This window comes from Crocodylus porosus, unplaced genomic scaffold, assembly GCF_001723895.1.
Source record: "Crocodylus porosus isolate Cpor-Errol unplaced genomic scaffold, CroPor_comp1, whole genome shotgun sequence".
NCBI lineage: Eukaryota > Metazoa > Chordata > Crocodylia > Crocodylidae > Crocodylus > Crocodylus porosus.
Window position 1 is genome coordinate 26,515,091 of NW_017728909.1, and position 24,980 is coordinate 26,540,070.

Below are 24,980 nucleotides of genomic sequence, written 5' to 3' on the forward strand. Positions count from 1 at the left end.
TCGTATGATCGGGGACAACAGGGCAGGCCCTATGAGGAGAGGCTATGGGACCTGAACCTGTTCAGCCTCCACAAGAGAAGGCTGAGCGGGGATCTAGTGGCCATTTACAAACTAGTCAGAGGGGACCAGCAGGCTTTGGGGGAGTCCCTGTTCCCCCGAGCACTACCAGGAGTGACAAGAAATAAGTCACAAGCTGGCAGAGGGCAGGTTTAGGCTAGATATCAGGAGACGCTACTTCACAGTCAGGGCGGCTAGGATCTGGAACCAACTTCCAAGAGAAGTGGTGCTGACTCCTACCCCGGGGATTTTTAAAAGGAGGCTGGATGAACACCTTGGTGGGGTCATTTGACCCCAGTACTTTTTCCTGCCATGGCAGGGGGTTGGACTTGATGATCTGCTCAGGTGCCTTCCAACCCTACCAACTATGAAACATTGTTTTGTTTTTTCTCTGATACTTTTATAGACAGCTGTCATATTCTCTGTCAGCCTTCATTTTGCTAGCCTCACGTATGTATGCTCTCCTTTCCTCTGATCATCCTAATATCCCTTGTCTGGACCTCTTCCAGTTTGAATTAATCTTAAATAGTGGTGCTCAACCTTCTGGGATGCCCATATTGGATCCAGCCTTGGAGCAACGCTGCATGCTAGCCCAGCCATGTTGGCTGGATCCAGCCACAGCAATTGACTTTGGAAGCAGTGGCAGTTACTGCTGCCACTATTCCCCCTCCAGAGGTTGAGCGGTACTAATTCTAAACATGGATGCCCAAAATTAAATGCTGTAGTCAAAATGGGAGCTCAGCAGTACTTAATTTTCCCATCTCTAGTGGAAATATCTTACCCTGCAGCTCTTAGAATCATATTTGCCTTTTTCTTGGCCCACATAATTCTGTTGATTCCTGGTTATACTATAATTAGGGCCTGGTTTAAATAGCTATTGCACATTTTTTGTGAAAGTCATAATAATTAAGTGATTTTCATGAAAAATACAATTTGCAGCCAAATGCCATGATATAGCCACTTGGTCCCAGCAAGCGGCCGTATTGTAGCATTTTGTTGCAACACGATGGCTGCTGTAGATGTTCTCCAGCCAGCAGTACCCATCCCCAAGCTCTCTCCTTCGCTTGCCCCTTCAGTGACACTTTCTCCATGATCTTTTCAGCAATAATTAGAGACCGTGGGAGCTGCAGTTAAACCTGGCATCAACCTTCCCCTCAGCCAGTCGGGGTTTTTGGGGAGGGCATTGTGGGGGGGATGGGATACCACAATCTGGACATGAAAATGGCTGCCCCCACCATGATCATGCCACAATATTAGCAAACTGGGCCTGTGATTTAAACCAGACCCTCACTATAATCAGCAAATGCATTTCATTGTATCTCAACTACAGAAGGAATGTGGACAAATTGGAAAAAGTCCAACAGAGGACAACAGATTGGTTCAGAGGCTGGGGCACATGACTTCTGAGGACAGCTCAGGGAACTGGCCTCATTTAGTCTAGAGAAGAGAAGACTGAGAGGGAATTTAATAGCAGCCGTCATCTACATAAAGGCGGGTTTAAAAGAGGGTGGAGCTAAACTGTTCTTAGTGATGGCAGATGACAGAACAAGGAGCAGTGGTCTCAAGTTGCAGCAAGGGAAGTTTAGGTTAGATAGTAGGAAGAATTATCTCTCTAGGAGGGTAGTAAAACACTGGAACAGGTTACCCAGAGAGGTGGTAGAATCTCCATCCTTGCAGGTTTTTAAGACCCAGATAGGCAAAGCTTTGGCTGGGATGATCTAGTTGGGGGCGGTCCTGCTTTGAGCAGGGTGTTGGGCTAGATGACCTCCTGAGGTCCCTTCCAACCCTAACTTTCAATGATTCATCTCTGTACTGGTGTTGTGTTAGCACATTTTCTGCTCTTAACTTAAGAATGTAAAAGTATAAGAAGTGCCATATTGAGTAATGATCTATCTTACCCAGTATTCCATGTCCAGCATGGTGGATCAGACTCAATTAATCAAGTGTACAAGTACACACGTTGACATGCTCAGTGCTGCGTCACATACATTTCTATAAACATCAAAGCACACATTAGTGTGCAGAAAGTAGTAGCAGTGTGCTTTTGAACTAAAACACCTTTCTAGTTCAAAAGCTTGCTGCTGCCATTTTCTCAGCACTGACATGCATTTCACCATTTATACAAACGTAAGTGCCACAGCGCCAGGCACTTTTAAAAGTGCCTGGCACTGCGGCACACACACGTATACAAATGCCCCCTGTGTCTGAAAATTTGGCAATGGGGAAGCAGTGGCAGCAGTTGTTACTACCAGTTTCCAAATTTCCTGACATGGGGAGTCTCAGGAGTCAGATAATGTGGCCCTGCATGGTGGATTGGGCACGCAGGGCCCAGCGGAAGCAGTGCAGAGTCCAATCCTGGTGCATGGGACCAGGCAAACAGGGTACACCAAATCCCCATGCATGGGGCCAGGTAGAGGTAAAGCAGCCCAATCCTAGTGTGTGGGTCTGGCTGGAGGCAGCCAGACCCCAATTTCAGTGCATTGGGTCAGGTGGATGGAGGCAGTGCTGGGCCCTGATCCCAGCATGCCAGGTGTAATCCAGTGTGCAGGCTGGCCCCATGTCATTCATTCATCCAGACTGCCAAGCCAAAAGGTACAGCACCACTACTTTAGAAGGAGAACATACGAACAGAGCATATCTAAAGTGATCTAGCCTGCCATATCTTTCCTTGCATCCACCTTCATTGGTTTGAGGTGCCAGAGGGTATACCACTGACTGTTCAGTTTCATAACTGTTAATGGATCTATCATCTGTGAATTTGTCTAGTCCTTTTTTGAATTTGGCTGTACGATCTACCTCTAGAACCTCCTCTGGTAACGCATTCCACAAGTTAGCTACGCTCTGCATTAAAAAAATACTTTCTCTTATTAGTTTTACACAGGTCTCCTGCTAATTTCAGCAGGTGCCCCCTACTTCTAATATTCCCTATTTGCCTTGTTTACAGTCTTCATGATATTGCAGATCTTTATCATATTCCTCCTAAGCCCTCTCCTTTCCAAACTGAAAAATCCTAGCCTTTTTATTCTCTTGGAATACTGCCTGCTGTGAACCCCTGATCATCTCGATTGCCCTTCTCTGTACCTTTGCTAATTCTACTACATCCTTTTTGAGATGCAGAGACGAGAACTGCACACAGTATTCAGGATGTGGGTGTACCATGGATTTGTACAACGCTATGATGATATTTTCTATTTTGTTTTTAATTCCTTTCTTAATGATGCCCAACATTTTATTAGCTTCTCTGGTCACTACTGCACTTTGAGCTGATGGTTTAGAGCAGCAATTCTCAACCTTTTCCATGTTATGTCCCACCAGCCATTGGTCCCCCAAACCCTGGTCCCAACACGATAACCAATGAGTGTGTGTATGGGGGTGGAGGGGTGGGGAGGGGTCCCCGGTAGCTGGTCGACAAGCAAACCTGCAAGTGCAAGCAGCACATGGCAGCAGAAATGCCGGTGGCAAGCCCGCCACTTCTCTATATCCCACCTAGATGGCCTTCACGTCCCACCAGTGTCCCACTGGTTGAGAAACACTGGTTTAGAGAACTATCTGCAGTGACTCCAAGGTCTTTTTCCTATGTCGTAACAGCTAGTTCAGAACACAGCATTGTGTACGTATAATGGAGGTTATTTTTTCCCAGTGTGCACTACCTTCCACTTGTCACCAGAGGGGCTGGGATGGCTAAGGATATAGACAGGTAAGGTTCTTTGGGTAGATGTGATATCTTTTATTAAACCAACTAAAATATTTGGCACATGGCTGACAGCTCAATGGTCACATCCATGGGTAGCAGAAGCATTCACAGTGCAGCCCTGTCAGATTCTAATAATTCTGTGAATTCTGCTAAATAGCTTGTCACTAGGACATAAAAAAGGAAAGGACTTGTCAACATTGAAGTTCATCTGCAATTTTTTTGCCCATTCATTTTTTTTGTGAGGTCTTTCTGCAGCTCTTTTCTGTCACTTCGGGATTAGATTACATGGAATAAATTCAGTATCATCTGCATACTTCGAGATTTCACTGTGCAACCCCATTTCCATTTCCAGGTCATTGATGAAAGTGTTGAACAAAACTGGGCCCAGCACAAATGTCTGTGGGACCATGCTTTTGACCTCCCTCCATCCTGAATAGGTACCATTTAGCCCCACCCTTTGCTTCCTATCTTTTAATCAGCTCTCAGTCCACCAAAGAACCTTTCCTCCAATCCCATGGCAACTCAGTATTTTAAAAGCCTTTGGGCAAAGGACCTTGTCAAAAACATTTTGAAAATCCAAATATATATTTTTGCTTTTCACTTTGTCGGTGCATAAAAAGCAGATGTGAGACTGAAATCTACTAGTTTTAAGAACAGAAGGACACAGTGACCAGAATCAGCCAGTTTAATTCATTTATTACAAATGTTACTGTCTTTGTTTAACAGATCAATTTTAAAAGCAAAATATATTATGACAAGCTTCACCTCCAGTGCCTAACGCATTTAATGTAGTTTAATAACAAGTTAAAATGCTGTTTTCTGCATTTTAATTGATTCCAGTTTTCATCTAAAAGCAACTAGGTATAAATCGCAAGGAAAAGGTTGTTCATCTAGTGCAGCATTTCCAAGCTTTATGAATTCATGCCATCCCCCACACATTTCCCCCTTACCTTCAGTAAGCTTTTTTCTTTTGTTTTTGTTATCCTTTCCTAAGGCTCACAACAGTGTTTAAAATGTTACTTTGAAACTGAAAATTCAGTTGTTAGTTGAAAATTTCTATTTCACACCTGAAGTATAGTTCCTTATCTATAGCCCATTATTGTTTGAAAGGCTGTTATAAGACATCTGTTTTCTGTTTAAATATTTGGCAGTTGGAAATAGTTATACTTCACAGTGCAAGGTGGGATCCTGAAAATAGGAAGATGGAGTAAAATGTCTACTCTTAATTTTTTTTTTCTTTCTCCCCCCTGAGAATTGGATTATAGTCTCTGTGTTTGTTTATGTTTCTAGGGTCATACAGCAATGCTTAATACAGGCTGTTGGCATCCCAAAATAAAGGAAGAATTTTTAACTTGTTCCAATGATGGGTGAGTATTGGTGTATGTCAGTGCTTCACTTATAAAGGTTTGCCAGCCTTTGCTGTTCTCTCTCTCCCCATTTACTTTCCTCATTTGTAAAGTGATTAAAACAAGTCATTTGTAATCTTTTTAGGGTGGGAGCCCTTAGGAAGGTAACTGCAAGTCAAAGAGAACTAGGTCTTACTGTGCATTTCCTGCTCTGTGGTAAATGCCAATGTGAACATTCTTAATTTGTGGTAAATGAAAGCTCATTTGTGATAGCTTTCCACTCTTTCCTTCTCTTTCTTTGAAAGTTGGTTAAGCGGTTGCAAGGCAAGACCAAGAACAACTGACCCATGATAAAGCTCCACAGCCCTTTGTCTTGGAGTTACCTGTGCCCTTATGTATGACCCACACCTGAGATATTGTTGAAATCTGGAAGCCATTCTAAGACTTTTGGGTATCATTTGGCTCCCAGAATTAACTTGTTTTTGTTCATTCTTTATTTCTGTTGTTGTGTGCTACTTTCAGTGATAATATTCTATGAAGAAGATTGGGCTAAATAAATTGAAATACATTTCAAATGACAAAAATTCCAAAAAATTTTTTTCCACTGAGGGACTGACGCTTTAATGGATTTTTAGGGAAAACCACTTTGATTTTAAAGACATGGTTGAATCTGGTGGAGGTTGGTATTGATATTAAGTATGCTATTGGGATTTTTTTGTCATCTCCATCTTGATCCTAGCAGACAATGTTCAAATCACAAAAAAAAAACCCCAACTTTGACTATAAGCAATACCCTTGTTGAAACTTCCATTAATGAAGTTAATCGTTCATTAGGCATTGGTCTAAAATACAGTATTACTACTGGGGAGGAAACTGTAGGCAGGGTTGAGTCTAATAGCAGCACAGAAGGATAGCGTCACTACCTCCTGTGTTTTTTATACTATGTTTTTTTGTATGCAACATGTACCTTTCCCCAAAATTCAACTAATGGAAACGTATTATAATTGAGGGAAAAGGGTAACAGTGGTTTCTAATTAAGCCTCTGTCTTGGGAAAGTGAAAGTAAAGTTGCATGTGCTTCATGCTGGGCTCCCTAGCTGCTGTCTGTGGACCTTCCCATCTTTCCCCTGCTCCCTACCCCCTCCTCTGTTGCTCTTATAAACATGTAGGTAGTTTTATTGCTTTTATCACTTTTAACATTCAATATTTTTACTTAGCTAAACAGTTTTCTAGATTGTGAAAAAGTAATTTAAGAAATTATATATTCCCAAGACTATCTAATTTTGTCTGCATAAACATGTGCTTAGCAATTTATTCCAAATATTGAGTCAGTGGGACCCTCATGCTTAAATTGCTGTGAATTGAAAGTGTCTGGTCAAGTGAGTAAAATGCAGATAAACAATGCTATAAATGGACGTGTAATTATATTCTCTGAGACACTAAATGGTTGACATTGTAAGAAAAATATTTGAAGCTATCCAGTATACTTTCCATGTCCTTTCATGTTAGCAGCAGGTTTTTCCAACTTGTGGATGTGCCAAGTAATAATGGGGACTTTGTGTTACATTTTCAGTGTATAGATGTTGATTTATCTTGTCAAGGCAACAGGTCCCTTTCATGGTAACTAGGGAAAAATGCTGCTAAAGCTTAAGCAAAAATTACTTTCAGCAGTTATCCATAGCATAGGAAGGACAAATATGACAGTTAAGATAGCATGCGAGGATATCTTCCATCTCCAATGCCTCCAGAATTTGAAAGAAACGAGTATGTGGGAATGTATTTCTGCTTGTACTATTTAAGAGTATGGCTAGTCAACAGCCATACTTCTCTGAAAGTATACTATTGGTCAAAGGATGGTACTAAGTGTTATCTTAATAAACATTAAATGAGTTGTCTCTTTTGCAGTCAATGGAAGTTTTACCATTAATTTCACCCACTGTGTTCAGCACAATCTTTTTCATCAGGGTTATAGTTAGTGTCATAGAATGGTACTAAAAAATAGTAAACGTTGCTTGTAACCATCGTGTTCTCAGAACTAAATAAATAGCTGCTGTAAAATATTTTTGGGATCATTTCAGAGGGTATTGCTTTGCCAAGTTAAAAAAAAAAAAAAAAATCAGGATCTTTGAAAAGACTGTGGAGCAATGAAGGTTGCAACTAAATAAAGGAAAAAAATAGATCTAGAAAGAAGCAGTCAAAAAACTGTATTATTGATTTGTGCTTGAGAAAAACATTTTTTTTTAACTTGAACTATTATTAAAATGTAGTTAATGCTAGTCAGTCCAAAACGTGACATTTGAATTTTCCTTGATTTTTGTGCATTCATGTTCCAGTGTACAAAAACATGAATTCCTACTTTAATCCAAAGTTTATACCTCTTTTGTTTGTTGGCTTTATTAGTCGAATAGGCCTATGGGCAATGAAACATTTGCAGATAGTTGAATGTTTAGAAAAATGTATATTAAAAAATATGTAAAGCTTCTAATGCATGTAAAACAAAGAACAGCAAGAGAACAGGCTTGACTTTTAGGTGGAAAATAGCTGAATAAACAATAGATTCTGTCTTCATTATGTTCTGTTGGGGGGTGGAATGCTCACTTGTCAATAGCTACGCAAACAAGACATCTTTGGCTCAGTCATTCATAACAGGGTTGGTGGGGGAGTGGTATTAGGTCCATGCCACCAAAGGCATATGAGTAGATCTCTCTTCCCTTTATTCTAAGTGACCCTGAACTGAATTGTTGCTATTTTACAGCATTTCATTCCTCATTGCTCGGCATGTCTGTACGCATCTTTTACTTGGCTGTACAGAACATGTTTAGTTCTGCAAAACTGCTGCTTCATGCATTTGCTACTGGGGTGTACTCAAGAGCAATGAGAAACCACCTCTTTTCCCAGAAACCAAACATCAATATCATTACAGTACTTCTGATTTCCATTTAGCCTGGAGAGCATTAGTCCCAAACATTTGCTTTCTTTAGTACTGTACTTTCAGAGTGGTTAAAGGAACAAATTTGTCAAACTCTACATTTTTGTTCCTTTAGTTAGTGTTATATTTTATTGATTCCACAGCTTGTATAAGTTTGGGGAGAGATTACAGTGCATGAATGGTGAAAAGAGGCTTTCATTGTAAGGAGTGCTGTCCATTTAAGGTTTGCAGAAATTCATTAAAAATATTTAACTCCTAATAGGGACCCACCTGCTATTAAGTTCCTGGTCAGTAAGATCCACGTGAAGGGAATGTATGCATACCTAATGGTTTAACATTAAATTCACTTAGAGTCACATTTTAGCATAGATTTACTGTACACACATAATGTACATGTATTTAAATGAGGCCATTGAGAGTTTTCATGTGTTCACTGCTTTTGAAAATAGAGCCTTGTTTAGGCGTATTATAAATATAGACAAAGCCTTACTTTAGATTCCTATTGTTGAAATCTTGGCTTAGGTATATTAAAACAAAATGATGTTCAAAACAGTTGGCATGCTTCATAGTTTCACAAGTAATATTAGGTATAAAAAAAAATTCCAGATTAAATCACACAGTTGTCAAGACTTGGACAAATGTAATAAGATTCTTAATACCAATTCTCTTTTGTGCATCTTTAAATTGTTTTCATTTCTTTCGACTCTTTGTATAGTGTTAAACATTTACATTTGATTGGATGCTGTAAGGTTTCAGTGTTGCATTCAGGCACCCCACAGCAGCATGTAGATGAGTAAATACTCAAACAATTAGACTAGTTTTTCTTTTAGACCTGTTCTGTTAAATCAGGGATGAGTAGTATTCTGATGCCCTGGTCAGGATCTTGTGACCTGGTTCCCTACCCTGCTACAGATTTCTCCCCCACACTCCTCTCCAGTCAAGCCATCTGTATTTGCCCTCACTATATGTACCTGGCACAGGAGAGCAGCAGAGGGGATGAATGGCTCTGAAAGGTACAACCTTGGGCTGGTCAGACTTTACTGGGTGAGATGCAACCTCTTAATGGATTGGATCCCATCTGTGTGCTATAGATTGCTAACCCTGTGTTAAACATAATCAGTGAAGAGCAGTAAACCACTATTCTGTCTAGGATTGCTTAAAGCAGTCCCAGTGCTGTGCGCATCCCACAGTAAGTGAGGTCTTACTTGTCTTTTGCTACCTCTTGTTTCAGTTCTACTGAAAAGACAGCTAAAAGTAGGAGTGTTTTTTCAATATTTTCTCCACTAGGTGAGGAGTTTCACCAAGTATGCTGAAACTACTCATTTCCTATTTCCACACTTCCTTTTGTAGGTCAGTGGTTGTAGGGTCTTACAGTGGGTTTTGGAATTTAGCACCCGTTAAGATGCATGTGGTAGGTCCCTCCTTTTTAAAATAAAATTTCAATTTCAATTTCAAGACCAAATCAGTTTTGAATTATATTACAGATTTTTGACTAAGCAGAGCTCAGACATTCAAGTCTCTGTGGCACTACCACCAGCAAGTATCCTTCCTCCCAGACTCATCAGTCTGGGGGTTCAGACATTCCCAAATCCATGGCACACATTCTACATGCGAGTCCCAAGCCTGGAAGTCTTGGAGTTCAGATGCCCCAAAGTCTTGCTTACCCCTAGCCAAAAGACCAAAGGAGCAATCTAGGGGGAGACAACAAAAGCACTGAACTCAACTGGTCCCAGCAATTAATGATTCTCGGGGGTGCCGTGTCTCAGCTTAGGAACTAAACTCATAGGTTGGGCCACACTTTAAATTAATTTTCAGTGTAAGATTAATTTTGTAACATCTGGAAATTGAGGCAGCTGAAAGAGAGAGCTACATGCTCTTGTTTTTTCTGTCTCTGGAGAGGAGGCAAATTGCTTAGGATGCTGGCCTTCATTTCACTTCACAGATATATCAGAACAGGTCTGTTTCCTCCTTGAGTCCCTAAGAACCAGCTTGATTGATTGTCAGCATTCAAAACAGCTTTCCTTTCTTCCCCTTTTCACCCCCAGTGGCTGAAAACAGGAGTTGTCTATATAATTTGAGTTTCAGTCTATAAGCTAACAACAGAGAGGTTGTGGAATCTCCAACCTGGGAAGTTTTTAAGAGCATTTTAGACAAACACCTGGATTTCAGCTTCAGGATGTTTGAAACAGGGATGATCCAGCTATATTAAGGGCTAGAGACAGGGGCTATATTAAAGCTAGAGACAGACGTTCAAAAAGCCTGAGCCTGAATTGTTTCAATCTTTTCAGGTTAGTCTAACCTGGCTAGGCTAAATAACTTTGTAACTGCACAGATATCCCCTCTGGACTGAAGAAAATTCCTGCACATGTCTGCAGTGGCTCAAGGCTAGAAGCTGGGGGGTGCTAGTGCAGCCCTCCCTTCCCTTCTACAGGGCTGAGCTGTGTGGGGTGTGGCCAGGCCCTGGCAGGACACTATGATTAGGGAGCTCCCCCCCCCCACTTCATAACAGAGCATTTATCAGCTCTGTTATCAACATTTAGCGTCCCATCAGAAAACAAAGGCTCACTCATTAGTTCAAGCTCTTAAACAGCTTTTTCCAAAGGAAGGAATGCAGGGACATTACCAGCTGAGCTGTTGATTAGCTCTAAAAAGCGCTAAGCAAACACTGCCCTATATGCATGGCACAGCATTAGCTAGCATACCACATGCTGGCTATGGACCATGCTGTGGGAGAGAGGAGAAAGGGATCTGTGCTTAAGCAGTGAGGGGTTGGTGGGGGGAGAGGGGGGCAGGGTCTGTAGTCTCTGCCAGAGATGTGGCCAGGGAGCAAAGGGGACGGACCAGCCCTGCTGTGGAGTAGAGAGCCCCGCCCAGTCCAGAGAGCATGCCGGGATGCTGGGGGAGTGTGATTAACTTAAACCAGCAAGGGGTCTGGAACAGACATTTGTTGCATAAACTGGTTTGACCCAGATCAGTTAAGTCTGATAGTACATTCAACCAGGTTTATCTCAAACTGATTCCAGCCATTTGCAGACTGGTTTATGTACACTGAATGTCTGTTCTCTTACAGGTTTAAATCAGTTTCTGACTTAAACTGATTTATGTGTAATGTCTGTCCCTAGCCGATATGACCTTTTGAGGTCTTTTTGAGCCCTATTTTTCTGTGATTTTTATAAATACACTTTAAAACTTGGCTTGGCTCTGGGAGTGAGTTCATGAATATATTCAGTGGGACTACTCCCAGAAAAAGATGATGTTCAACATAAGCAAAGATGAAAAATATAAAACTTTTGGTGTGTTTATATAAATAATAAAACATGAAAGATTTTTTATCAGTCATAATATTAGAATGCTTATGGCATAATGTAGACCTCATATAATTTAAAAATAAAATGAGAAAAACTAGATTTAGTCTTCTGATTTAGATTACTGAAACTTTAGTAAAGAATCTTTTAAATCTTTAAGAGAGTTAAAAAAAACCCAAACAAACCCAAGATTTGGAAAATAAAATAAAGTTAAGAATTCAAATCAGAGAAGAAAAATTCAAGTATTTTACTAGACAGATGGAGTAATTTATGTTCTAGTTTTTTTAACAGATCTGTTTACACACTTGGTTACCTTTCAGGTGATTAGGGCTATGAAAGTGTACTTTGGGAATTGAAAACTAATTTCACGGAAGTGTCGGGTATATTGATGTACATGAAGTGTCTGGAAACAATCTGGTTTGCTAGAGTTTTACAAACAGCAGAAGCAAATTTTAAATTGTTATGTAAATTCTCTGTACAGGTTTTTACCTGGGTTTTTCTTAATTTGTGGTCATTGGGCTACTTGCAGATTTCTTACGTAGTTTAGACTGCAGATTTCTGGTTTACCAGCAGGGAGTCTCAAAGTGTTGTATATGACTGTTCAGAGACACAACTGTTTGAACTGAGAGGAAGACTGTGTTTAAAAAGAAGAAGAAAAAAGACTCAACTCTTTCTGGCTCCTGTATTATATAAACAGAAGCTGGTCAGTTTATATACACCTAAGTCAGACCTTTCTCCTGGGAAATATAGAAAAAAATTGAAGAATCTTCCTGGTAACCAGTTTTGCTTGATAAGTTGCTATAAGTTATCCTTGTAACTATGTGTTTCCTTTAAAAAAAAAAAAAAAAAAAAATATCCAAATGATGTCTATTATGTAAGAACTTTGTTCCATTTCTTGTTTTAGACTTGTATAGATAGGATATCATATTTTTATTAATAAGGAAATTTGTTTTCAAATACATTTTTCTTTACCATAATTTAAAGCTGAATATTATTTTAATTTCTGTGCTTTGCCAGATGGTTTAATGTTGTTACCTAGAACTTTAATAGCATCAGCAAACTTTTGTAAAGAGACCTAACCTTTTATTTGTAGTATGGTGGTTATCATTATGTATTACAAATTAGCCTACTTCTTTCCAAAGTAATTTTTTGTTTGGATGTACATTTTTAATCAGAATGAAACTTACAAGGAAGTAAACTTACTTCCTTGAAACATAGTGACTTAGTTTGCTTTTCAGTACCTTAAAACAGCTAAAGGGAAATTATTTCCAACAAAAACATGTTATAAAAACAAGTACAATAGCTAAATTATTATGTTACATGTTGATTCTGTCTTTAGAATTTGCCTTTGCACTTTGGAAGCAAATTTAGATAGCCTTGGTAACTCAGTTTTTGTTCTTTTGGCCATTATTGTACTGTACAGCATGGTCAGTATTTTTAACATAAGTATACACACAGCTAATTTTAATATCAGTATGTGTATTTTCAGTAGATTAAATTTTTAAATATCAGTTGTCATATAAAAAGAAAAAAGGTCCTTTCCATGATATCGCTAAATTATTTAGAACTCCTGTTAAACTCCCTGATCTTGACCAATGCTGAGAACCCCAAAATCCCCTTTATATGAATGGGAATCACAGATTCTCAGGATCGGAATCTCTCTTGTAATATCTTCCCTTCCATGGTCTTGTATATTGCAATCTCATCATCTTCAGTCTCATTTAGACTGTAAGGTTTTTGGGAAGGGATACATCTCTTAATTTATCAGTAACAAGCTAAGGATGCTTATGAGCATAAGAAATGCCATACTGGGTTAGGCCAGTGGTCCATTTAGCCTAGTATCCTGTTTCCAACAGTAGCAGGGATAGATGCCTTTAGAGGGAGAGCATTGAACTGGATACCTCTAGAGTGATCTAGCCCCTATTCATTATCCTCTCTGGGACCTACTTTTATTGATTTGGAGTAGGGGATACTGATCTGATTTCTGATGCAGTTACCTCTAGCTGGTAAGTCCAGTGTGGCTCAACACCCCACCTGGATCCACACACCAGGAAGAGCAGAGGTAGCAGCTGGAGGTGGCAGTGCTGGGAGCTGAGCTGTGGTGAAATTTGGAGTGGATGCAGCATCCTCCCACACTGCCCACTGTGAGCCCAGCCCACACTGAGAAGAGCCCCATGTAGCCCACCCTGCCCAGCTCTGGGGGGTGCCCTGCACCCACCCCACCCAGGTAGCACCTGCCCCTGTCCCCTTCCTCACTGCGAAGGGCATTGATCTGCCCCTCCATGCCTGTTCCCTCCCCTCCCCCCTTCCCTTCTACCAAAATGGATTGATCACCTGGAAGCAGCTCTTCACACTGCTGGCTCTGTTCCTGGCTGCCTGAATGCTGCACTGCGGCTGTGCACAGCACGAGCATTCATCAGCCAAGTTATCGGCCCCATCGGGCCAATATCTGATGCAGCAAATTTTCTTTATGTTGGTACCGATCCGATATCGGATCAATGTATCGGTGCACCTCTAGTTTAGATATGCCAAATGAAGTATCTGCATGGGACTGAGTTAAAAATAATAGGAACAAAGAAGATATCAATGCTACTGCATAGCTGTGCAAGTTTAAGGATTTTTTTTCAAAAAAGTGAGTTTGAAGTGAGTTCTTCCTGAAGACAAAACTGTGTGTACCATTGCAAGTCATAACTAACTTCTCATTGTTTAGATCATTCCCCAAATCAATTGACTTACATTACAACAGAAGAGGAAGAGGAAATGATAATTTTGTTTTGGTTATCTGGATGTTTTCTTATCACATGTGTGATGGGTGAATAAACAAGAGAACTGGGTGATACTAAATTCTCCAACAGCAGGTGTTCTATATCCCCAGTCTTGTCTTCTCTTTTTTTCCCCCTTCCAGAAATAGAAGCACAGCCGACCTTGAAATTTAGCAGCCCTGAGCTTTGTGATTTGTCATTGCAACCAAGACTTTGGTTACTTAACAGCTGGTTTACAGGGGGAAAAAATCTTCCCCTCCACCCCCACTAAGAAACGTTAAACTCATACTCATTAAAATATATCTTAGAAATTCTTAACTACCATCGTCAAGAAACCTTCCTTAATAAAACGTTTAGGGCTAAATTCTGCTGTAGTGTGTGACACCAGTAAATGATGTTATTCAAGTAAAATAACTTGGTTCTTACAACGGGAAAGCAGTGGAATTTGGTCCTTTTAAGCTTTATTATTAATTGTTTAAGTTTGATTCATTCTTCACATTGTGGCCAAATGTTTTGCTACATAATGCTTTAATGCTAGTGTTGCCATTGTTATTGATCTTTTAATTCAGTTCTATTGGTGTGTTCTACATATTCGTAATAAATTTAAGGACAGGTTTCTACCTCAAGAAGCTTGCAATTTAATTTAGAGATATCTATAGCGCGAACATGGAAAGAGGGATGTTGTGGGATGCGTTCTAAACAACCTGTTTTCATTTGAAATCTTTCATTCAGTTGAAAAATTAAGAAAACAATCATTTAATTAGTTTGACAGTGCCAGCTGTTTTAGTATAGGTTCCATTAAATTTGTAAATATTGCTTGTAGCTGAATATGCACAATGTAATTTGTATGCTGTATCAGAGGGAATAGCAGTTGTATATCCTCCATCCTTGTAATATTGTGTACTATTGCCATTTTAAAATAGTACTTTTCCCTTTGGGACATCCATAAAGTACCACTTTAAAGATTGAACATATTTGATATTTTTGTAATTTGATATTTTGCCCTTTATTAAATGTTGCTATAGTGAATGAAATAGCTGTCTGCACTATTTCTAGAAATCTTCCAGGGTTGGATTTTTAAGAGTAGAAAAGTGATTTAGGTAAATTACTTCAATAAAATCATACCCTGAATACTTGAAGAGAATTAGCTGCTTGTTTTACCCCAGAAAGATTTTAATTGTAAACTTTACTTTTTGAAAATGTGTGGAATTGTTTTGTTCCCCCCCCCTCCCCCCCCAACGCACACTTTCCATTCTCTAGATATTTCTAAATATATTTCTTTCAAAGCAAGGCATGGCATGCTCTGGAATTTCTTTGCTTGTCTAATTAAAAATAGTAATTGTAAATGGTGGATATTGGAAAAATTAATTTATCTTAACTTTTACAGGCAATGCACGGAAGCCCAGGGAAAATTAGTTAGTTGATGAAGATTAGACAGTTTCATCAGTTCCAAGTTCTGTGTTTTCATAAGTTCATTTTCAAACAGTGGTGGGGAAAGCTATCGTCTTGTGCCTGAGCATGCATAGTACTCTATTTTTGAATACTTGTAATTTAATATAAATGTGTGATATCTTATGCTAGTCATGATTCATTTTACATCCTAGCCTCTACGATTGTATCCTTATATGCTTATACTGTTCCTTAATGCTCGCTCAATTCATTTTTGATTTTCAGATCCTTAAAGAGCAAACAGTGGTCTCTTACTGTGATTTCCTCTTTTCTTTGTACAACATCATGCTTTAATGTAGTCTCTTTCAGTAACTGCCAGCTCTCATGCATTCCTTTTCCCTGTATATTCCCAAGAGACCCTGTTTACTAGTTCTCTGAGTTTGGCATCTGCTTTTTTGATGTCCATATCCTTATTCTACTGCTCTTACTCCTTTCCTTCTCTTAGAATAGTGACCTGGCTGATTTAATATTCACTTTCAACAAAATTACCTTCTACCTTCAGATTCTATACTCATTCTTCCCTGCATACCCAATTTAAATATCTTTTCCCCTAGTACCTCCTTCTGTCGTCTTAAGCAAAAAATTGTCCACAACACGTTCCAAGAATTTGTATGATCTGTGTTTTTCTCTGCTGCTTTTCCAACAAATATCCAGGCCGTGTACAAGTCTTAATTTTTTTAGCAATGGAAAATTTACAGTGCTTGAAATGATTCTGGGGGAGAGAGCAGAGAAATGATTCTGGGAGAGGAGCTACAACCACCCTCTTTCTCCTGCTCCATATGCTTTTCTGAGACTAGGGTGTTCCTGGTCTGGAGAGAGTGTGGGCTGCTCCAGTTCTCCCATTCCTGGGGGGACTGGTGCAGCAGGGCAGAGCCAGAGACTCCAGTGTGAGAAGCAGTTTGGGGGCTTGCAGCATAGCTCCCTCTACTAGGCTCCCAGGCTAAGTACAGAGAATCAAAAAGCCCAAGGCTGAATTGATTCAGTCTTTTCAGGTTAGTCTAAACTGCAGAGATTAATTAAATTGAAACAGAACAAACATTTACCTCTGATTCAGGAAATGCAGCCACATGCATATAGAGGCCCAGACCAGAACCTGGGGGACAGTAGAGCATGGCTCTCTCGCATGTAGCCAGCATGGGCTGTGTGTTTGCTTCCTTTTCCTTCTGAGATCTCTGGGATTTGAAGTCCAAAATCATTGCAGCAGGACTCTGTAGGGTTTCTCATCACTTTTTCCTGCTTCCAGGTGCCTCTAGGATTTGTAGTCCACAGTTGCAGCCAGCAGTAGGTTTGAGCAGGGGAAGGGGGTGTTTAACTCCAGCCAGGCTTGCCCGCTCCACCCCCTTGTCAGCCAGCCCTCACTGCTCCAGCTAGGGAGCAGAGGGGCAGGGCCAGCCCTGCTTTTTGGAGCAGACAGCACAGCACAGCACAGCACAGCACAGCCTAGGGCTGCAAAACATGCTGGGATGTTTGGGGACTGTAATTTAACTTGAACCAGAAAGGGGTCTGGGACAGAAGTTTCATAAACCGGTGTGACCTAAATCAGTTAAGTCTGATACTGCATTCAGCTGGTTTTACCTTAAACCATTTTCAGCCATTTTGAAACTGGCTTATGTGCATTGAGCTTCAGTTCTATTAGAGGTTTGAACCAGTTTCTGATCACTTAAACCGGTTTGTGTGTAACTTCTGTCCCTAGCCCCAGTGCTCAGGACAATGGACTGAGCAGCAGGTCAAAGCCCTCTTCCTGCTTTTTACTCCAGAGTGAGAAGCAATCAGGGGGCTCACAGTGTTGCTACCAGTGCAGACAGAGCAGACAGCCAGCAGGTACTCCAGCATATGAGGAGCCAGTGGTGAGCAGATGGCAGCTGCTTCTCCCCTCCCCTCCTGTGGGGATGGGGAGAGAGCAAGAGCAGCTGCCCTCCGTGCCTTTCACAGATCTCCAGACCCAGGTCTCCAGAAAGCGTGGGAGCCTTTCCCTTCTACTCATCCTGGTCCCTGGGAGGAATTAAGCCACCACAAAGTGTACAAACATTCATTCTCCTAGGAGAAAACACTGGAAGGTCTGTACATTCATGGTTTCTAGAAACAGAACATCTATGCATGGCCCCAAAGTTTATACATTTGTGATGTACAATGCAACATCACCTATCCTGTTATTCCGCTTGTCCTGCAATTTATTTTTTCAATCTTTCAAGTGAGATTTAAGTCAAAGCTTTTAACTAAGATTTCAAGTTTTTTATTTCCTTTATTTCCTGTACTCTTGACATTCATGTAATAGACATTTCAGTTGTTTGTTACATCATGCCATTATTGTCAATATTGTAAAAGGATCTTCAGTTATACCATTTCCCATTTGCCCTCAGTTCCATCCCTCTGATAATCCCAGCATGTTTTTATTCACCTGTGAGCTTCAGTTCTGGTTGCCTTCCAACATCTTTTAAAATCCTTGCCATTAAGCATTAGTCAGATTCCTGAGCCAACAGGTCAGATTTGCAGATGGTTGAGTCCATGTCCCTCTGAAAGGAGTCTCTTATGGGTTTACAAGATAGAGGGAAGTCCCACACGATATATTGGTTCAAATCAGTACGCTGGTGGAGTGAGGTTGAGCCTTGTTCGTTTTCACAATGATCATGGTTTTTTTTCCTTTAATATGTTTATTAAAACTCCTTACTACATATATTATACTGCTTAGCTTTAAGAAATACCACAAACATTAAAACACAATAACTACATATATTAGAAACAATGCTTCAAATGCTCTTCCTTCCCAAACAATGCTATAAGAATTAATATTACAAAAACAGCTACAATTACAACTAAAGGTTAAATCTGAATCACTACTATTATTTTTCATGGTATATTTACAATCCTAGAATTCCAAGAAACCAAATCCCCAGATATACTTTATTCTTTAGTTACAGTTTTAGGGTTGGTCTCAGCAGTGATAGGAACAGGTCCCCTTCCTTTGGTCTCACTCGGGTGCTCCACAGCTTCAGCATGAATGGGAGTTCTTGTTCACGGAGAGGGTGGTTCAGGTGATCAGTCTGATCCGGCCTACACTTGCAATTCTTCCTTTGGTGTTCTGCAAGTGAGGTTACCTCCAAATTGGGACTGTAGGTTACAGGTTATATACCGGGTGAGTTGCCGTCTTGGGCCTCTCCTACCCAAACCTGTCACTATTCCCAAATTGGGCTCGGCTCTTACTCAACAGATTTTTGTTGGGTGGTCAGTTTGTCTTCCGCAACAAAATTTGTCCGCTGACTATTCAGTTTATCTTAAATTCTTGCTTTTGGGAGATTTTCCAGAACACTGCAGTGACCTGTCTTTCCCAACCCCCTTTCAAAAGCTTCTAGGGTTTGATCTCTCGGAATGTTTGCTTAAGGGTTGTTTTTCTTGTTCTTAGGTTAACTTGTTAAAGGCCTCTAAAGATAAGATTGAGAACCTAAGATGTTTAAACAAACTTTTAAACAAACTTGTTGCAGGGCCAGGCAAAGCAAGCAGTAGCCTAGATAAAAAGATGAACCTTGCCTTTTTGTCTAAACTGGCTAATGGGCAGTTATTACAAGAATTCAAACTGTTGCATTCAATATGAAAGAGTTTCTGCCCAAACGCCTTCATTTCCTCTTGGGTTATGGTGGCTGTGAGCCTCTTGATTGAGGGATGTGAGGTGGGACCTCCTATTGCAATAACATTTAGCTTTCCAAGAACTGAAGTCCTGAGTTCAATGAACAGAGGATGCTAGTGGAGGGTAGAGCACTGGCTGCCAGAGGGTGGCCAGTACTCAGTTATGCTTCTGCCATGCTGCTGTAGTCCTCCTGAGCCAACTCTTCTTTTCCAGTAGTTGTCCTTGTGTGCAGCCTGTTGATGAAGTCTCCTTGTGTTCCTGTTTGCTGCTTAGCTGAGCCAGCTATTCCCTCAACTCATTTACCTGACTGTGTGGTGGGCCAATAGGCACTGCTCCTGTGCTGAGCCACCCACCTCACTGTGTTTGATCAACTACCCAGCCCTGAGTGTGTCCCCTAGGGAGCCTACGACTAGCCAAACCCCTTCTCGGAGCATATGTGCAAGTCTGGGGTAACCACCACCACCACCCGGACTCAGGTCTCTGTCGTGGCCCTGTGCCACCCAGGATACATAGGCCCTGTAGACGTTGGGTTCTTAAACTGCTTCTGTTAGCCTGAAGCATAAAAAGTAGCCTCCCTTGGTCAGCCAAGCCAGAGGAATAAAAAGGCGTGCCCATTCCCTCTCAAGCAAGTACTTCAAAGCAGGTTATAGCAGATAGCCTTATTGGGCAGAGAGGGGAGGCTTGGGGAGGGATACAAGTCAGACAAGTATCAACAGAATAACTCTGAGCAGAGAACTGGCATGATAGCCATTTGATATGCTTCTAGATTACTGTAAACTACATTTCTAGTTAAGTTTCTGGTAATTTACTCACTTCTGCATCCTGAGAGAGAGAGCTTCAGAGGTCCAAGTTTCTGTATAGATGTCCCAACATGTGTCTCCCCCTTCCAGGAAGAAGGAACTTTAAATATCCCTGATGTGACCTCATCACTAAGTTCCCACCAGAAGCAGTCCCATTGACTGCTGACCGGTGCTTCCAAATGACATCACTTTACTAGGTGCGAGGGCTAGTCACATGACCTGCAGTGGCGGAGAAACTGAGACAAAAGGAGCAGGTTCCCCCTCCCCTTGAATTTTTTACAGCCCTGTTACCTAAGAGACTGGGTGACTCCAGCAGCTAGAGTTTGTAACTAGAAGGGGAGGGCTTGGGCTGCTGCATTACAGCAGAGAGACAGACTGGGCGTGTATATTTCATAAAGGTCTCCAAAGCAAGGGCTGCTTAGGAAGGAATCAGGCTTGGAATATCTCTACCTGCGTGGTCCTGCCCACCTTAAGACATTCCATCCAGGTTGGCTTTGGATGGCAAGCATTAATATAATTGGCTCTGGATGGCAAGCATTAGTATATTCCTGGTGACTTTAGTACCACTGAGGTCCCAGCCTGCAGTATACTGTTGGCTTCCACCACATAGTGGTAGTTTTCCAACCTGTTTGAAGCACACTTGCATCTTAAAGTATAGACAAGACTTGACTGTCTTTTAAACATCTCTCTCAGTTATGTTAAGGCCTAAATGTTGTATCTAAGCAGTTGGAAAAATGGAGTGACAATCTTAGTGCTCCTCAAGCTCTTCAAGGATGATATCAGTGAGGATATGCCAGAAAGATGGAGAGCAGAATCTGGTTCAAGTATCTGTTATAAACCAATTTAGGTGACCTTATGTTTATTTTTTTGTATGTAGTGTATTGTATACATGATGTGGGTTTGAAGAAATGTGAGAAAGTAAAACTCTTATTTATGCACATCACACAGCATAGCTTTTTGGATAATATGGCCATGGTAAGGAAAGCCTTTGGATAAATTTTACTTGTCTGAACACCTCCTGCGTCATCACAGTGTTATACAAACACTTTGTGCTTAATACACACAGTTAATACTGGCCAGACTGCAGCTTTCAGAACTTCTAGGAGGAGTAGGGCAGCCATGCCAAGGCCAATACCAGACGTTTGCATAAACATCACATATTATGATTTAGTTTAGATAAAGGATTTATCTTGAAACAAACTTGAAAACTAGTTGACAAAGAACACTTGAAACTAAACCACTGACTTTCTGCCTTCTCCTAGACTCTTATTTAAAAGACTTTGCTATAATTGGTGATCTGAAAGCTCAAAATTTTCCATGCTTACTACTGTACCATATAGTTCCTTACAACTTCCTTTGCAGGACCTAAGCTTGAAAGGTAAGCTCTAGCTTTTTACTGATTCTGAACTAAATGGCTTGAGAAAGAAGACGGCCCTGGAGGAAGTGAAATGAAACACCCGAATTTGCCAGAAGTTTGAATTGTACATTTATAGGTTTAAGGTATGGTACAGAAAATATTTGAAAAGTAGAAGTCAGAAGCAGATTAATATTGAATGCAATGCATCTTCAAAGGTCTTTCCATTCTGATTGTGTATGACTGAATTTGTTCCTTTGAACCCAGTATGTTTTGCTGTGTGCTGTGAGCTATTGGTCAAGGTAGCACTGCATTGTTGTTGGTTAAAACAGAGAGGTAGTTAGCTGTATTAGTCTGAAGGTGAACACCTTTATAAATTAACTTGTTTAGAGAGGCACGAGGTTGGTTAAAGTGACAGTAGTGCATTTCCTTTGCTGGAGGTATGCAGGAAGGGAGCAAGTATTTTTGCTGCCTTATGCGAACAGTTCAGCGAAGTCCATGTGCTGCCTACCCACCCAGAGCACCATCAGTTGCCTGCCCTCCCAGAGCAGTGTTTTTTGCTACCCCTTACACTTTTCCATCATAGGCTTGTACTGCTTGTATGGTTTTACTGGCCCTGGAATGATGGGACTGGTAAGAGATTAGAGCACTGCTCTATTTCAACCCCTGTCATGGACCACAAGACAAGTTTGCCTCTGACATTTATAGAATCTGTCAGGGGGTATATTACTTTTTTATTTCTAGGTCTTGGCTGCTGCTTTCTTCAAGGTGGAAGCCTCTCAACCCAGTTCTGGTCACCTGGGCCCTAGCTTAAGCATTACTCTTTTTTTTACTAAGGCTGCTTCAGCAAGGCCAAAAGAGCTTGAATGGAGAACTGGGAGATAGGTATTAGGGCTGCGTGAAAGTTTACCAGGTGTCTCGTTTCAAAGCTGTTTCAATGCTGTAACAGGGTGGTCTCCTTGTCAGGTCTTTGCTGGCTGCCCTGCTCCTGGTGTAACTGCCTGCTTCGCTCTCCTGCCACGCCTTGATGGAAAAATATGAGAGTTGTTACTAAGGTGGAAGGCTACCCAATACTCGCCCTGCTGACAAGGGCCTAATGCCAACTCTGATCTCCCCTGCACAGATCCCATGCCTTGTAGATTTTTTTTTGTGATTTTATTTCTCCGGCCTATAGCAAACTCAGCACACAGTTGTAGCTCTTTTGTACATCCGTGGAGGGCTACTTGCATGTCACACTCTCAGCGGGGTCCCACTCACTCCAGTGGCCCTCACCCAGCCTTTTTCATACTACTCTCTCTCTGGGCCTGCATTCATCCTGCAGGCCTCAACCAGCTTGGGATTAGCTCTTCTTGCCTGGGTCAGCCTCAGCGCAGTCTGCTGGGTATCTCCTGCTACCCTCACCTGAGCATTGACTGAGTGATTGTATGACTGTAGGCCTATTTTGCTCCTAGTCCCTCGCCGGGCCACTATGCCCACATTTGCGGGGCCGCTCTGTTAGTCACCCCTCTCACACACAATCTCACTAACCATCAGCAGGCTATCCTCAGCTGCCTGGGTGTGGCCCCAGGTCCCTCCTGTGCCCTGGGCTCTGCGTCAGGGCTCCTTAACTAAGCCCTGGGCTCCCCTTGCTCACTAGAGTACCACCAGGGATGTGGGGCTGGAATTATTAAGGTGCCCTTGCCTGCCTTTCATAGAGGAGATATCTGGGCTGGCATTTCCTGGGGGTTCCCACACCACTAGGAGCCCCACCAGACCACCCTTCCCCTGCGGAGTGCCGTTTTATGTCTTATCCAGGGCAAGGGTTCACCTCCTCCTCATAGCCCCTACCCTTACCTCCTGAACTCTGGCCAGAGCAGCCTTTCAGCCTGATGTTTCCTCCTTCCTTCCTGCAGCAAACTGCAACCCAGTTTATATACCTGGGCCAAAATGGCTGTTCTCATCAGGCACCTGGCTGCTGCCTGTTTGCTGCTCTTAAAGTGGCAGGCACCAAAGGTGCCCTGCCACAGACGTGTTTGGAGCTTGAAAAGGCAAAATCAAAATGAAACAAAAAGCATCAAAACAGCTTCAAAATGAAATGAGGGCACTCAAAACATTTCAAAGCAGCCTGGCACGGGGAGGCAAGGGAGAGCCAGAGCTGTGCTCTGCAGCCCCATGTAGCTCAGCCCGGGAGAGAGCACAGCCCTGGCTCTCCTCGCCTCCTGCAGCTGGGCTGTGGTCTGTCAGACTGACAGAGCTGATCGGAGCGCAGTGCTGGCTCTGCCTACCTCCTGCCACCAGGCTGTGTGCCAAGTGGCTCTGCCAGCCCCACGGAGCACAGCTCGGTGGTGGGAGGTGAGGAGAGCTGGTGCTGCACCTCCACTGGCCTCCCTCTTGCTTCTTTAGGCATAGGAAGAGTCTGTTGGTGTTTGTGTGTTCTCCTGAGTAGAAAAGAAGTCAACATGCAAAATGGAGGTCTATGAAAATGCAAATGCGTGGCAGTGAGGAGCAGAGAGAATGGAAGACAGTAGGTGTGGGACGGGTAGGTGTGGGGGAAAGCAGGAATGTAGAACTGGTGATAAAATGTAGCTGGTAAAATGCAGACAAGTTACCTGGGGTTATCATATGTTAGGTAGTTTATAATGTGCCATAAATCCAATGTCTATATTGAGTCCATGATTTTTTGTATCCAGTAGACTTATGAAGTGAAATTCATAGGCTTATCTACAAAAGGTGTTTTGTAAATTCCCTTTGAGGACTAGAACTGAGAGATCGGAGAGAGGGAGTGGTTATCTTGTGAGAAGTGTGCACCTGCAGGTGATTGGGTATTTTTGTCTTTAATAGATTTTCCAGTGTGCGTTCATTCTGGTAACCTGTCTGCATTTTACCAGCTACATTCTATCAACAGTTCTACATCCGTCCCCTGTCCTCCATGTGTCTTTCACCTGTTGTCTCCCATTCCCTCAGATCCTCATTGCCACACATTTGCATTTTCACAGACCTGTATTTTGCGTATTGGCTTCTGTTCTACCCAGGAGATCACACAAACACCAATAACTCTCTCTATGCCTGAAGAAGGGTGTTTATGCCGGAAAGCTTGCGAAGAATAATTTTTCCAACTATTTAGTTGGTCTAATAAAAGACAGCACATCGTGCGGGAATGCCTGCTTGCCAAAAAGGCGGCGTACACCCAGTGGAAGGGGGGTGCTGTCTCCAAAGAGGAGTATACCTCCTCTGCTCGGGCTTGTAGGGGGGCTGTCAGGAAAGCTAAGGCAGACATAGAGCTAGGACTAGAGTCCAAGATCAAGGATAATAAAAAGTCCTTTTTCAAATAAATAGGGAGGATGAAGAAGGCACGGGGTAATGTGAGGCCCCTGCAAAGTACGCTGGGCAATCTGGTGGTTGCGCCAGAGGAGAAAGCGGAACTCTTTGACCAATTCTTCACGTCTGTTTTCTTTTGCAGGGACTGGGGCTTCCCTGCTGTGATGCCAGATGGACTCAAGGGGAGCGTCTCCAGACCTCAGGTTGGGGAGGAACGGGTTAGAGAGCTTCTGGAGGGGCTGGACATGTTCAAATCAGCGGGTCCAGATGCTCTCCACCCCAGGGTGTTGAGGAAGCTAGCTGGGGTTATTGCAGGGCCCTTGGCACGGCTTTACGAGCGCTCGTGGTGCTCGGGCCAGGTGCCAG

At 42.0% G+C, this 24,980-nt stretch overlaps 1 protein-coding gene across 1 annotated transcript in view; it reads left to right on the forward strand.

Annotated features, from left to right (window-relative positions):
* The window catches only part of WDR70 (WD repeat domain 70), a 261,442-nt gene that overhangs the window by 93,048 nt on the left and 143,414 nt on the right, over positions 1-24,980 (forward strand). The window contains exon 9 of the mRNA XM_019531979.1: positions 5,042-5,118. Coding sequence (XP_019387524.1) covers positions 5,042-5,118 — 77 coding nt within the window. The remainder of the gene's footprint in view (positions 1-5,041; positions 5,119-24,980) is intronic.